The sequence below is a fragment of the Haemaphysalis longicornis genome, unplaced genomic scaffold (assembly GCF_048455015.1).
Source record: "Haemaphysalis longicornis isolate Haplotype H1 unplaced genomic scaffold, Haemaphysalis longicornis Haplotype H1 scaffold_2, whole genome shotgun sequence".
NCBI lineage: Eukaryota > Metazoa > Arthropoda > Arachnida > Ixodida > Ixodidae > Haemaphysalis > Haemaphysalis longicornis.
The window spans coordinates 95,988,295-96,003,412 of record NW_027526295.1 but is presented as its reverse complement, the minus strand read 5'-3'; the positions used below and the strand labels follow the sequence as shown (position 1 = coordinate 96,003,412).

Here is a 15,118-nt window from a genome sequence, read left to right as displayed (position 1 = left end):
TGCATTATTTTAACGTAGTCATAAGGTGATGCGGCCTTATCAAATGAAGCACTCTTTATCTGCGGAATAACTAGCTTTGAGATAATATTATTGTTGCATATACCGTTTTCGCTCTAGAGACTTATTATCACCATATCTGTGTTTAAAAATCAGTGAAGGTAACATTTTTTTTCCAATTTAGAGTACCTGTGATAACAGCTGTGTAATTGATCGCCTTCGCTAGGGGATAGGAGCCAGTCGCTTTCTAACTCAATCACAAAGAACTTGTAATTTTTTGGCATTTTGCATCCATGTGCTCTTCTGTTTGCTGATAACGCAACGCACATAATGCCTTATTACCAATGCGTTACCAAGGGCACCTTTTACCCCGCCGGACGTTTCCGTCCCGGCGCCACCCCCATTTTCTGGAAATCGGTGTGTTTGGTGCGTTTGGGATTTGAACTACACAAAGGCATTTTTAATGCTTTCTGGAACATACATAGATTTAATTTGCTGAAAGGAGAGCTCATTTGTCATTTTCAGCGTTTTTCCTCAAAGCATACTGGTCATAATTTGGTCGTGGCTTTGTTCTTATCCGAGACCAATGTCATCATCAGCGCCCCACAACTTGTACCTCTTTATTTGCACAAAAGGGAAAAATTCCTTATTGAAGCGAAGCCACGCAAGCAGGGGTTAGCACTACATTATCGAGAGGGCAAAAGGAAAAAAAAAGACACGCGAACTGCAACTAGCGGCTTGAGGTTATCATAACGTGCTTCAACTCGGATCTCCTGGAAAACTGGTAACGAGCTTCCCTAAATGTAGCATTGTAGCACTGATATTCGAACTCTTGATTTTTTGTAGGTGTAATCATAAGCCATATAATGGTCATTTATTTGATGGGTGTTGACTTTGATTAACGAGATGCAAGAACGCCTGTCCGGAATATTTTCAGCAGCAATCATACAAATCAGCGCAGCGTAGCCGAATATGAGCGACATGGGGTCGTGGCTCGTTGACATCACTGAAGCTCACATTCTACACAACCACTAACTACCAAATTATTGCAATGTAATGGTATCCAGTGACAGAGGAACGAGAAAAGAGAACAAACCTGAGAAAATAATCAGATATGAAAACAAGCTTGATGAATGGTGTTGTTCATAACGTTGAAATTAGCCACGGCTTAATTCGGAGCGCCACGTGCATAGCTTGCATACATTAGGTGTGAATGTTCGGGTATGGGAGCCAAAATAGCACTAAAGATACAATAAAATGACGTAGTCTATAAATTCATATCCTAGCCGTGGCTCCGAAGGTTCTCATAATTCGTTGGACCTTCTGACGCGGTTTACAATTATTGGACCTTTTGACCCGTTGGATCTCCTGACTCCTTGGATCTTTTGACTCGCTTTGGACCTTTCGACTCTTTGGATCTTCTGACTCTTTGGACCTTTTGACCCACATTGGACCTTTTGACCCGTTGGATCTTTTGACTCGGCTGCCACGTGATTATTGGATCTTTTGACTCTTTGGACCTTTTGACTCTTTGGATCTTTTGACCATAAGCGTTCCGATCGCACAGCTTGAGCTTCGATCGGGTCGGCGCTTACCAACTAGACGCATGGATCGCGACAGCCGCAATGTTGGCAGCAACGCTGCAGTTCCCGTCCAGCCGACATTCACTGTTACCAACCAGCTCCTACCGCGAACCGCCCTTTTTCGCTGGCCTTCGGGGCGAAGACATTGCGGAATGGCTTGGCCAGTTTGAGCGAGTGAGCGCGTTCAACCGGTGGGACGACGCATTGAAACTGAAGAATGTTTGCTGGTCCCTGAATGAATTGGTGAAGACCTGGTTCCTTACCCAGGACAGCTTTTCTAATTGGGCGAACTTCAAGGAGGACATGCGTAAGATCTTCGGAACGTCCTCTGCTCGCTCGAATGAAGCAAAAAAAAACTTGTTCCCAGTGTGCAACGCCCGGAGGAGTCTTACGCTTCATATATTGAAGATGTCTTCGCGCTATGCCACCGGTTCGACAAGGACATGCCTGAAACAGAGATGGTACGCCACATACTGAAAGGAATCGCCCATTTTGCCTTTAGTGCTATAGCGATTCAGAACCCCACTAGCATTGCCGATGTGCGAACGATCTGAAAGCGGCTCGACCATCTCCAGTCCATCCGGATTCAACACGACACCTTGCCTGCCTGCCCCTCTGGCTATGCCGAGCTCCGTACTCTGATTCGCGACATCATTCGTGAAGAGTTGCATCAGCGTGACACACCCTGCGCTCAGAACAACCACGGTCGCGCACCTGGGCTGCGTGACTTGATCAGAGAGGAGCTGTTGTCCATGACAACTCTACCTCAGTCATGTCATATTGCTCCTCTGCCCATGCCAACTTACTCCGAGACCAAATCCCGATCACCTGTGCCCATGGAGAATATCGTGTCCCCTCCCTCCCACGGCCACTTGACCGCCCTTTCTGCACCTTTGGCCGCGCCGCCTTTCCATTCAACTTGGAGAGCACCGCGCCCTATTAGCGACCGGCCCGTCTGCTACTACTGTGGCATCCGAGGGCACATTTCTGGCTCTTGCCGTCGACGACAGCTGGGCGAGCGCCGCGGCTACACCCCATACCAGCGAGATAACCGCTTCAACTACGCCCCTCGCCAGCGTCTGTACTCGCCTCCACCGCCTAGCTTTAGCCCCCAATTGATTCCGATGACCGGCCCCGGAATTCACGTTCTCCCAGACGCCGTTCGCCTTCGCCTTTCCGCCAGTCTTCATCCCCTCTCCGACTCGCATCACAAGTTTTCGACCGACACCCGGAAAACTGAAAGCAGCAGTTTTCTAAGGGAAACTGCATCACAGGAAAAATCTCAAAGTCCCCCTGAGTCACCATCGAACACATTACCGGTGTTTATTTAAGGCGTTTGGATTGAAGCTAGCTTTAGTAGACACTGGCGCTAGCATTTCGGTCATTCACGCAGATTTGTGCTCTCGGAGACGCAAAGTGACAACGCCATATGATGGTATTGCTCTACGTGGTGCCAACGATGGATGGATTCGGCCATCCGGACTATGCACTGCGCGTGTTTTTATTGGTGGCATTCGTTACCACATCCATTTTGCGGTATTGCCCCCATGTGCACATCAAGTCATCTTGGGTTAGGATTTTCTCTCACCATCATCGGCAGTCATCACCTGTAATCAACCCACCATTCACATCACTGACCCCTGCCTTGCCAGTTTGTCGGAACGTGGAACGCACGGTCTGGTCACAACAACTGACTGTGTGCTCTCTCCCGGCGAAGACACAGTTTTCTCTGTGTTGTCAGACAGAGTCACCGATGGTGACGTGTTGACTGCACCAGCTGGCAATTTCATTCACGAATGAGTCGCCATACCTACCTGTCCCGTCCGTTTTTCATGTACGTCGGCTTTTGTTGCCGTGGTGAATACGTCGCCGAAGCAATTTTTGTGCCGCAAGGTGCCACCATAGCTTCCGTTTTCGGGGATGAAGAAGCCTGTGTTCTTCTGCTGTCAACCATTAGGACAGATGAACAAGTTTCCCCATCGTCCAAATCAGCTTAGGCTTTTCACAACGCCATAAGTTCCGACCTTCCGCCAGAGGAGAGGCAAGCATTGCTGCTTCTGCTGACCAAACACCAGGGTTCTTTTGACACGTACTCTTCTGTCCTAGGGAAGACATCTGCAGCGGTACACCGCGTCGACAGAGATGCATCTTGTATGGTTCGTCGCCGTCCATACCATGTGTCTATGTCTCAGGAAAAAATAATACAGGAGAACGTCGATGACATGCTGAAGAGAAATATTGTTCGCCCTGTTGTTTTGGTAGAAAAAAAGGACGGTTCCTTACGATTTTGCCTGGACTATAGCGCACAGAACAAAATAACACGCAAAGACGTCTTTCCAATGCCTCGCATTGATGATGCCCTAGGCACTTTACAAGGTGCTGAATACTACTCAAGCCTGAACCTCCGCTCTCGGTACTGGCAGGTTCCCATGCACTAGGCCGACAAAGAAAAAACAGCTTTCGCCACACCCGATGGTCTTTACGAATTTAACGTAATGCCCTTCGGGCTGTGTAATGCTCCAGTCACATTCGAGAGAATGATTGATACAGTCCTTCGTGGCCTTAAATGGAGAACCTGCCTCTGGTATCTCGACGATATCGTCGTTTTTTCCTCGACATTTGACGACCATCTGAAGCGCTCCGATGAAGTCCTCACCTGTCTTACCAATGCCGGACTTCAACTAAACACCAAAAAATGCCCATTCGCGAGCAAGTCTATCAAAGTGCTCGGGCATGTTGTGAACAAAGACAGAATTCGCCCTGACCCGGACAAAATTATAGCTGTAGGCAATTTTCCCCGCCCACCCCTCCAAAAAGAGCTCGGCAGCTTCCTTGGTTTAGCTTCCTATTTCCGGCGTTTTATTCGTAACTTTGCTGTCCTTGCTTGACCCCTCCACAAACTTCTTGCATCCGCTGCCCCATTTGTGAGGTCTGAAGAGTGCGAAGCCGCCTTTAAAAAGCTCACGGATGCCCTAACATCTGCGCCAGTGCTGCATCATTTTGACGAAACAGCAGCCACTGTACTACAAACAGACGCCAGTGGACATGGCCTTGGTGCTGTGTTGTTACAACGCAACGCCTCCCCCGTCGAGAACGTTGTTGCGTACGCAAGTCGCGCGTTAACACCTGCCGAACGAAACTACTTAACACTGAGCAGGAATGCCTTGCAGTTGTCTGGGCCGTACAGAAATTTCGTCCATACTTGTATGGACGCATTTCAGGGTGGTCACTGACCATCGAGCAATCTGTTGGCTTTCGTCGCTCAAAAACCTAAATGGACGGTTTGGTCGCTGGATTTTGAAGTTAAAGGAGTACGACTTTACTGTGGCATACAAGTCATGGAGGCGGACGCCCTTTCTCGCTGCCCTGTGTCTCAAGAAGATGATTCGCCTTCCAATGCGGCCCAAGACCTCTTACCAATGGTACCTTTAAACCATATCAAGTTCGACCGCATCGAAGATGTACCGTCCCTTCAACGTGCAGACCGGTACTGCAGAAATCTAATTGATCAACTTACTGGTTCGACGAAGCCACGTAACAACCGCTTGCGGCGCCATTCTGCAAAAATTTCGACTTTTTGACGGGGTTTTATACCACTATAATTATACCACTACAGGGTTTTATACCACTACCATTCACAAGTGGGTTGCCGTCGTTCCGCGATCTCTACAGCAGCATATTCTGAGGGTTTTTCATGACGACGACATGGCCGGACATTTAGGGTTCCACAAGACCTACCACCGCGTGAAAAGACGTTTCCTTTGGCCTGGCTTTTGCACCAGTGTCGCCAAATACGTCGCCTCCTGCGAGCCCTGCCAGCACCGACAACAGCCAACGTAACCTCCTGTTGGAATGCTACTACCGCTACCTTGTCCGTCAGCACCATTCGAAGTCGTCGGCATAGACCTGTACGGTCCTTTGCCATTTCCACAGCTGGTCATTGTTGGGTTGTAACCGCCATTCATCATTTAACCCGCTATGCCCACACCGCCCCTTTTCGGTCTGGTTGCGCTGTAGAAGTCGCGGAGTTCTTTTTGTGCTCCATACTTTTGCGCCATGGACCTCCCCGAGTTCTTCTGTGCGACCGCGGAAAAACATTTCTGTCGGCTACTCTTGCGGAAGTTCTTTGCACCGCCGACACCGTTCACAAAACTACTCCCAGTTATCATCCTCAAAGGAATGGTTTGACTGAACGTTTTCATCGAATTCTATCCGACATGCTCTCTTGGTACATCCGACCGGATCACATCAATTGGGGCTCAATTCTTCCGTTCGTGACATACGCATGTAATTCCGCAGTTCAGCGCACCGCAGGTTTCTCGCCCAATTTTCTTGTCTATGGCCAACCGCCTCCCTTCGTTCTGGACTCAACTTTCTCGACTGGTAATTCGCTGAAACAGCCGCATTACCAGCCGGCACTGCGCGCGACGTCGCAAAGTTTCTTTTACATCGTTTCGTGCTCCGACACGGTGCGCCTCGTGAACTGTTCAGCGACAGGGGCCGTGTATTCCTTTACGAGGTCATTGAAGCCCACTCACAACATGCCGCGTTACCCACAGGACCACTACAGCCTACCACCAACGGACCAATGGCGTTACGGAGCGTTTCAACCGTACCCTCGGCGATATGCTAGCAATGTATGTCTCTTCGGACCACACGAATTAGGACCAGGTCCTCCCATTTATAACGTACGCCTACAACACCTCTCAGCAGGCCACTACAGGCTTTTCACAATTCTTTCTTCTTTACGGACGCGAAGCGTCGTGTCTCCTGGATACCATCCTTCTGTACCGACCGGACGCCTCAGAATACGCGCTGATTTCTGAGACTACTTCGTACGCCGAGGACTGCCGAAAGCTTGCCCGCACATTCACTACGGAAGAGCAGTCACAACAAAAACACCGTCGTGGTGACTCGAAGCCATCATCTGAAATTTCTCCCGGCTCTCTTGTCTTGCTCTATATTCCGTCTACTACTACCGTCCTATCCAGCAAGCTTGTTTCGAAGTACCACTCCCCATACCGTGGAGTAGAGCGTACCTCTCCCGTCAACCTTGGATGAACGAATCACTTTACTCAAGGATCAGGACGAAAAATAGCATGTATCACGATTTTCTCAGCAGCAGAAATCTCACTCTACTTGCTGAGTATAAAAAAATATCGAAATAAACTCAACAAAGATCTAAAAAACGCGAAATCGGACTACTATGTAAGAAATTTCTCCCGCATTCAAAATGATAGTCGTAAAGTTTGGCGAGAGGTCAACAACTTGACCAATAAAACCATATCTATGCAACTTCATGAAATAATCACAGAAAATGGTAAATTAACTGGTCACGAGCTATCAAATGCCCTGAATGACTACTTTATTAATGTCGCTTCTCCAAATTCTGTCACGCAAACTCCTGTAAATAGCTCACTGAGCCTCACCACTCCCTTACTGAATTATATAGTACTCGCGCCCACAACTCCTCAAGAAGTAGCTACATTGATCCTTTCTTTAAAAAATGACGTATCTGCAGGGTACGATGATATAAAAGTGAACCCGTTAAAGCACGCTTGCGCCGTTATATGCGATGTCTTGTCACACATTGCAAATCTAATGCTGTCAAGTGGTGTTTTTCCTGAAGATTTCAAATTGGCCCGAGTCGTTCCAGCACATAAAGGAGGCAATATAAATGAACTGTCGAATTACCGACCAATTTCTGTTCTGCCTCTGTTGTCAAAAATTTTTGAAGGTATTATCAATTCTAGGATAGCCGATTTTCTGCACAAATATAATGTGATTGTTGATTCACAATATGGGTTCACGAAAAGTGGGACCCCAGAGCAAGCACTGTTAGTTGTTAAAGACAAAATAATAGATAATATTGAAAACAAAAAATGTACCCTTGGGCTATTTTTAGATTTTCGCAAGGCATTTGATTGCGTACACCATGGGACCCTTCTTAATAAACTTTGTAACTATGGGGTTAGAGGTATTGCGTTGAAGCTTTTGCGGAGTTATCTGAGCAATAGGTCCCAATATGTTCGAACAAATAACATATCCTCTGATATACAGGTGGTTAAGCATGGTGTCCCACAGGGATCAGTACTAGGGCCGTTATTATTCATTACATATATCAATGACCTAGCCGGCATACATAACTCTCCCGATCTGGTGATGTACGCTGATGACACTAATCTTTTCTTCTCTTCCTGTTCCTTACCGGCGCTTCAAAATATGGTCAATGCTTATTTAATCAACCTTCGTGATTGGTTACAGAGGAATAAGCTTAGTTTAAATATAAGCAAAACGAAATATATTATTTTCAAGCCCATCAACATCGTGGACAAATTGTATACATATTCATTATGACAGTATAACAATCAATCAAGTTTCTTTCCAGAACTTTCTTGGTGTGTGGTTTAATGAAAATCTTTCGTGGTCTGTTCATATTTCCAAACTTACTTCTGAACTAAGTAAAATTGTTGGCCTATTTTACAGGATTTCTAATCTACTGCCTGTTTGGTTAAACGTGTCTATGTATATAGCCCTGTTTTTTCAAGACTGTCTTATTGTAATCTTGTTTGGGGTACGACCACGTCTTCCAATTACCAAAAACTACTTGTCCTGCAAAAAAGAGCCTTGCGGGCTATTGAGGGATATTATGGTGCACCACGAAACTTACGCACGCAACCATTGTTTTTAAAACACTCCATTTAAAAGCCGACCAAGTGTATTATCTGCGGCTTCTTCAATACATTCACCAGAATCGCTTGTACTCTGTTCCAGATAGGATCATAGGTTACAATCTTCGCGTAGTAAAACTAAGATTTCCGCGAACGCGAACAAATTATGGTGAACAAAAACTGAGTTTTCAGGTACCCAATGCGCTGAACAAATTCCCCTTTCCTGATGAGTTTTTTCTATCTGGAAACATGTTCAAAAAAAAGACCAAACAGCATCTGATTGAAGGGGAAATTCTAATGTAAAAATGCAGCTTACCGTCTTTGATGTATATGCGTATGTGTATGTATGTGTGTACATGGATGAAAGTGTATATATCTATTGTTCTATCTTTTTCACACAAGTACTTAAGTCGAATGATTTACTTTATTTCATCCGTACGTACGAAATTGAACTCGTACAAGTATCAATTTGTATTTGCCCATGATTGTGCACATGTTTTGTATTCTAGTAAGTGTTACTGCTTATATATTACTTTTGTATTTTGATTGCTGCTCATTCTATGTATTAAGTGTTTTTGCGTTTGCATCTGTACTACTTACAGGCATGGGTTACCGAGGCCTCGTCAGGCTTAACCGCCTTTTGCCTCGGTCCCCTCTTTTCTACGAAAAGGAAAATAAACTTCACTTCACTTCACTTAACTATGTCGTGGAGCCACTGACACCTTCGACGGATCTTCGCCACCGCGGACGCGAAATTGTCCACGTTCAACGCCTCAAGCCCTACTACAATCCTCTTATTTTTTCGTGTCCCTAAGTCGCCAGGTTGGCACTTTTCGGCGCGGGGGGTGATTGTAATGAGGAAGACTAGCCACCATCGACGTAATGCTACCAGCGCAACTACACAGCGGTGAAGTTGGAAAAACAGCCAGCGGAGCGTATTACCTCATGCGACCTGAATCATCATCATGGCACGACTCAAGATCATCATTAGCAGAGTTTTGTCACGAGAGCTGAGCGCGCACAGCAGAACCCCTTCGGACTCAGCTGAGCCTCTCTGTGTTTCAAAGCCTTGCTGCCGTCCTGCCAATAGCCTCGCCATAATATATATATATATATATATATATATATATATATATATATATATATATATATATATATATATATATATATATATATATATATATATATATATATATATATATATATATATATATATATATATATATACAGTGAAAGAGAAGACTAATGGGTAACGAACGAAAATGTATTAACGTTTCGGCTTCGGAGAAGCCTTCGTCAGAATCGTACTTCATTCATACTATATATATATATATATACATATAGTGAATCAGAATCTGAAATTAGGGGCTCGTTGAAGGAAGACATAAATAAGTGTTAGTAGCCAAGAAAACCTCGGAAAGAAAGGTGAAGAATGTGGTAGGTCATTGAAACAGATAAAGAGTTTGGAAAGCCAGAAAAAAAGTACAGAAAAAATTGCCGCCGGGTGAGTTCCGAATCCAAGACCTCCAGAATACACGTCTGGTGCGATGCCCAATACGCACGCTACCGGCGGGGCTATTTTCTCCTCCACTTTCAAGGCTATTAAAATGAGGTATTTTTGTTTCCTGAGCTTGGAGGTGGTAGCCAGCGCCACTCGGACAAACCGGGGTAAAGGGCACCTTCTTTGGAATGATTGTAGCGTTTGACACGCCAACGCAACGCAGGCGATGAGCCGCATCGTAGTGAGGGTTCCGGATTCATTTTGCCCACCCAGCGCTCTTTAACGTGCGCCGAAACATCGTACACACGGGCGTTTTTGCTTTTCGCCTCCAATGAAAAATCAGTGCGCGTGGCCGATGATCGAGCCCGCGTACTCGTGTTGAGCAGTGCAACGCCTTATACACTGGGCCACTGTGGCGGGTGGGACTATCTTTAATCCCCGGGCCTTTACTCGAGTGTCGACGACATGCCAAGAGTGGTTGACCAGCGTTGAGCCCTCTTAACCTCCCTACGCCACCAAGACTGCCAGAACCTAAGCCCTCGCTATGCATGTAGCGAATGAGATTGGGAAATGAGGGTCTAGTTGAAGGAAGACAGAAATAAGGGTTGGCAGTCACGAAAACCTCAGAAATCAATGGAGATAATGTGGTAGATCCTTAAAAGAGATAAAGATGGGAAAGCCAGAAAGAAAGTGGAGAAAAATGCCCGCCGGGTGGGATCCGACAACACGACCTCCAGAATGAGCATCTGGTGCGATGACCACTACGCTACCGGCGGGGGTATTTTCCCCTCCACTTTCTGGGGTATTTACGTTAAGGTATTTTTGTTTCCTCGCTTGGGGGCGGTAGCCAGCGCCACTCGAACTACTCGGGGTGAAGGGGACCTTTTTTTAACCCCCGGGCCGTGACTCGAGTGTCTACAATTTGTCGATAGTGGTCTTGCTTTGTGCTATGCGTAGTCAATAATTTCGCTATCTTTGCACCGCCGCTTTCAAACAAGTTGAGTTCAGGAACAAATAATTGATAATGGCTGCTGACTTAGCGATTTTGCGGCCTACACTAAAGAATGTACACACGAATGCCGATAAAATGACCATTATTTGACCGACCAGATTTGATAGTATATGGGTAATTTTCAGGCGTATTCAAGATTTTTTATGTGCTTAATGTTTCAATTTAGCTAAAATGTTTGCACATATATATGTATTTTGAATAAAGTCTTGGCTTAGTGCTTCCACAAAAAGTAACTAGTGTGTCTTTTCCTGCATAAAGTAGTAATTATTTTTACAAAATGATGCACGTATGCAAGTAAAAGCAACTACTGCCATCTCGGCTTGCCAGGAAGTTTATTTTGTGAGAATTTTTATGGTCTTTTTCCAGACACTGTCACGGCCTGCGAGCTGTTCACAAGAGACAACTACACTGAAGATACTCAATCAGAATGCGAGATTCGTTTCCTGTGTGATTGCGACCCTGCACTTCAGTGGCTTTATAACAAGACCCAGTGTGACCTTTTGAACGAACCGACCAGTAAGGAAATACCTGAAAATTGCTAGTAGCTCACACGTTCCACTGAAGAAGCTATGCAGCATTTTTGTTACAGCTATTAAATTGACAATAAATAAAAAGTGCTGAAGCTAGGTTTTTGTACACATTTATTTCAACACAATAGGAAAAGGCTCGGATGTACAAACTGATTCTAATATGTCACGTGTCTCGCAAAATTCATAGAGCTGAGACCACTCATTTCGAAATATTTTGTTTAACCGTATCATTTCCAATGAAAGTGCTAATATCTTATTTTTGCAAAGTTTTTTTTGCCAATGATGTAAATGTTATTCATTGCACGAATGAAGTGCCTTTACTTCCACAATTATGATTTTTAATTATTCATACTTTAGGCACACAGCTACGACAGCAGTTTACATCATGAAACAAGAAGGGTTACATCAAGCAATCAAATTTACAGGCAACAGGAAAACGAACAAGTGAAACTCTTCAATAATTTAGCTTAGTCATGCAATAAACCACATCAGAAGAACAGCCATGTGGGCATTCAGTGGTTTGTGAATGAAAACGAAGGAAACAAAGGCAATCGTATGTTCCAAGGGGCTGCAAGGTGCTTAACGCAGCTTCAAACTTTTTACGTCACTGAGATTACAACTTCATTTGGCGGCAAGTTCCATTCGTCAATCACTTTCATGAAAAAGTAATACTTACACAATCGGGTAATTATTTAAGCGTCTTGATATGTTTAGTGTGTTTACTGCGCGCAGGTGAAGTTTACCACGTGATGTATTCCAAATATCCAGTCTATAGTTACCATGCAATATTTGGAACAGTCTTTGAGCCAACCTCCGTTCATGCAGTAGTGAACAGAAATCATTCCAGCCCTTTTGCAGAGTTGTGATATCGACTGCTTTCGACGATAACAGTTAAACACGAACCTCAGAACTTCAATCTGAATGCTTTCGCATTTCCTTATATTGTTTTCGGTGCACGGCTGCCAGACGGGACTGGCGTGGTCAACTAGGGGCATTATGGTAGTTTTGTATGCTAAAAGTTTCACTTTTGTCGTCGCATCGTGCAGATTTCTTCGCAACGCCCACCGTTTTTTTCGAGCTCAATCATAGATGTAGCGACGTGTGCTGTCCAGCTTAAAGTACGTGTAATAGATATACGAAGATATTTATGTATGTATATAAGTATTTTTGTGCTTATTGGCGCAAGGGTGTCTAGACCAAAGAGCACCAAAACTATGTTACGTGGTCGTTCACTGGTCAGGTTTTTTTATAGACTATGTATGACACGGGTACGATATATTCTACACTACTGTGTATATGGGTGTAGAGGGCCCGTAGACTAAAACATTAAGATATAATGACGGATGAAGGGGAGTGTGGATGAAACGTGGCGGCAGCTCGAGCTGAAGAGCATGGAATTGCATTTTTTTCTGTTTCACATAGCACCGTAAGCGAGAAAAGAACAAAGGAAGACAATGAACGCTCGGACGTCATGATCATGTTAAGCAGAAATTCAGTCTAATGTAATAACAGTGATTCTATCTTTACGGCGGCTTCTGAATCCTTTCTTCCACATCTGGTGCCTGTAAACCCGGGAACAAAGTTGGAGCAACCAAGCCGACGGATCAGGGGCAAAGTACAGTGGAAGCGGTATTAATGGGCGTGGGAGCAGTGGGAGTGGGCGTGGGAGCAGTGCTTCAGGCACGATGGCTCATGAACGTCGTTTTCACCTGTTACAGGCAATCGCTGCTTGCTTGGTCTTTTTGACACCACTCGCCGATCCCGGAGACGCGACCGAAGTTATTCCCCTGTTATCGTCGGATGCTGAAACGTACCCGGCCGAGTTGTTAGACCCTGCTGGAACTTTTTCGCTGCTCCAGAGCTCTTCGCATCTTTTGCTGGCACCGCCGGCATCAGTGACGTCACCTGAGCGACACCATTGAAACTGCCGACCAACATCATCGAACTTCAGTGGGCGTGGGAGCAGTGCTTCAGGCACGATGGCTCACGAACGTCGTTTTCACCTGTTACAGGTTGGTTCAACCCCTCCCTTTACGCTAGGAAGACTAATAATGTCTGCTTGCTACTGTTCCCATGCCCACAAGTGCTGTGTAACTTGATTATTGAGTGTGTGGATCTTGGTTATCTATTGCTGTGCGCGGGAGACATTGAATCAAATCCTGGGCCTAATAAACAGCAGCGTAATAGAGGTAAGCCTTCTAGTAAACCAGGGGAAGTTGACACTAGTTTGAGCGCAGTGGACGCTGTTGACCAGGGTTCAACATCTTGTGCCGAGTATGGCTAAATCATTCGGCTACTAACAGGCTTGCGGACCAGTTTTGCAGTACAAATGTCAAAACAGGACAAACTCGCTAATGACATTGCAGAAATAAAGGTAATCAAAACAGCATTAAGCTGAAACTGGATGATATTGGCCGACGACTATCAACTGTTGAAAAAAAACAGAAGCCATTGAAACTCTAGAAGCAGATAATAATGGTACACGTGTTATGCTGAATAATGTCGCCGAACAATGCAATGTTGTTTTGACCGGGTCAGACGACCTAGAAGACAGGTCCCGGAGGAATACCTTAATACTCCATGGAATACCTGACTGCGAAGAAAAATGGGCAGAAACAGAGCAAAAAGTACTGAGCTTGTTATCACGGTGCTGAGACGAATGTTTTTCTGCTGACAGCATCGAGCGTGCGCATAGGCTCGGCTCGTTCGCAGAAGGGCGTTGCCGACCCGTTATCGTGACATTTCTCAGCTTTAAAGTTAAAGAAAAGGTGTCGCCGGCCGGTTCGTGTTTCAAAGAAAACAACGTAACCATATCGGATGATTTTTCAGTCGGCAACGTGAGGCCAGAAGCAAACTCGTGGAATTCACTAAATCGCTGCCAGACTCCCCTTCTTTTAAACTGAGACATAACAAACTGTTTATTAATAGACCTTGTTACGTTTACGACTCCATAAATGCCACTATTGCAAAAGTACATAACCAGACTCATCCCACCGTGCCTAGTAACCCTAGTAACCCTGTTAGACCATCTATCTCAAACGAAAGCCCTCCTCCGTCATAGCAGGTAGCTAGGAATCGGCCAGAATGCTTTCCCCAATTATCTGTACTATATTCAAACATAAGAAGTATCGTAAATAAGCGAGTTGCAGTTCACTTCATTGTCGATACATGCCAAGCTGACATCGTGGTTTTCACCGAGACATGGCTGCATTGTAACATACTGGACACTGAAGTTTTAGAATCTTCGAACAACTTTAACTTGTACCGATGTGATCGCGTGTCTAAAAGGGGCGGCAGAACACTAATCGCAGTTAGCAAAAAAATTAAGTCGGCACCCATTCACATACCTACTTCTCTTGAAACCAACTGGGTATGCATCGACACAACTACAAAAAAGATCGTTCTAGGAGTCTGTTATAGGCCCCCTAACTCACCTGCAACTTTACTAGTGAACTTCATGATGTGATCAACCTTGTCATTACCCGATTTCAACGGTCACCTGTAGTTCTCTTAGGAGACTTCAATTTTCCGCACATAAATTGGTCGCCAAATGGAACAACTTCGCACGCGTGTGCAACGCTAGAAAGGGATTTTCTTGACATGTGTACCTTTTTTAACTTAAGTCAACTTGATAATGAGCCAACGCGAATAGCTGAAAACGTTGAAAGTGTTCTTGATTTGGTTTTAACCTCAGCTCCTGATCTGTGTTCTGACATAACTTATTTACCTGGTCTGAGTGATCACCTTTTTCAACATTTTTGCTTGGATGTCAAAGCCCATCGCACTAAAAATAAAACAAAAGACATTAGAGATTATAAGCATGC

The 15,118-nt window shown here is 45.1% G+C and overlaps 1 protein-coding gene across 1 annotated transcript in view; it reads left to right on the top strand.

Moving 5' to 3' along the window:
* LOC144167262 (uncharacterized) overlaps positions 1–11,361 on the top strand; it is a 105,164-nt gene extending 93,803 nt beyond the window's left edge. The window contains exon 5 of the mRNA XM_077696590.1: positions 11,131–11,361. Coding sequence (XP_077552716.1) covers positions 11,131–11,306 — 176 coding nt within the window. The 3' untranslated portion in view covers positions 11,307–11,361. The remainder of the gene's footprint in view (positions 1–11,130) is intronic.
* The last annotated feature ends 3,757 nt before the right edge of the window (positions 11,362–15,118 follow it).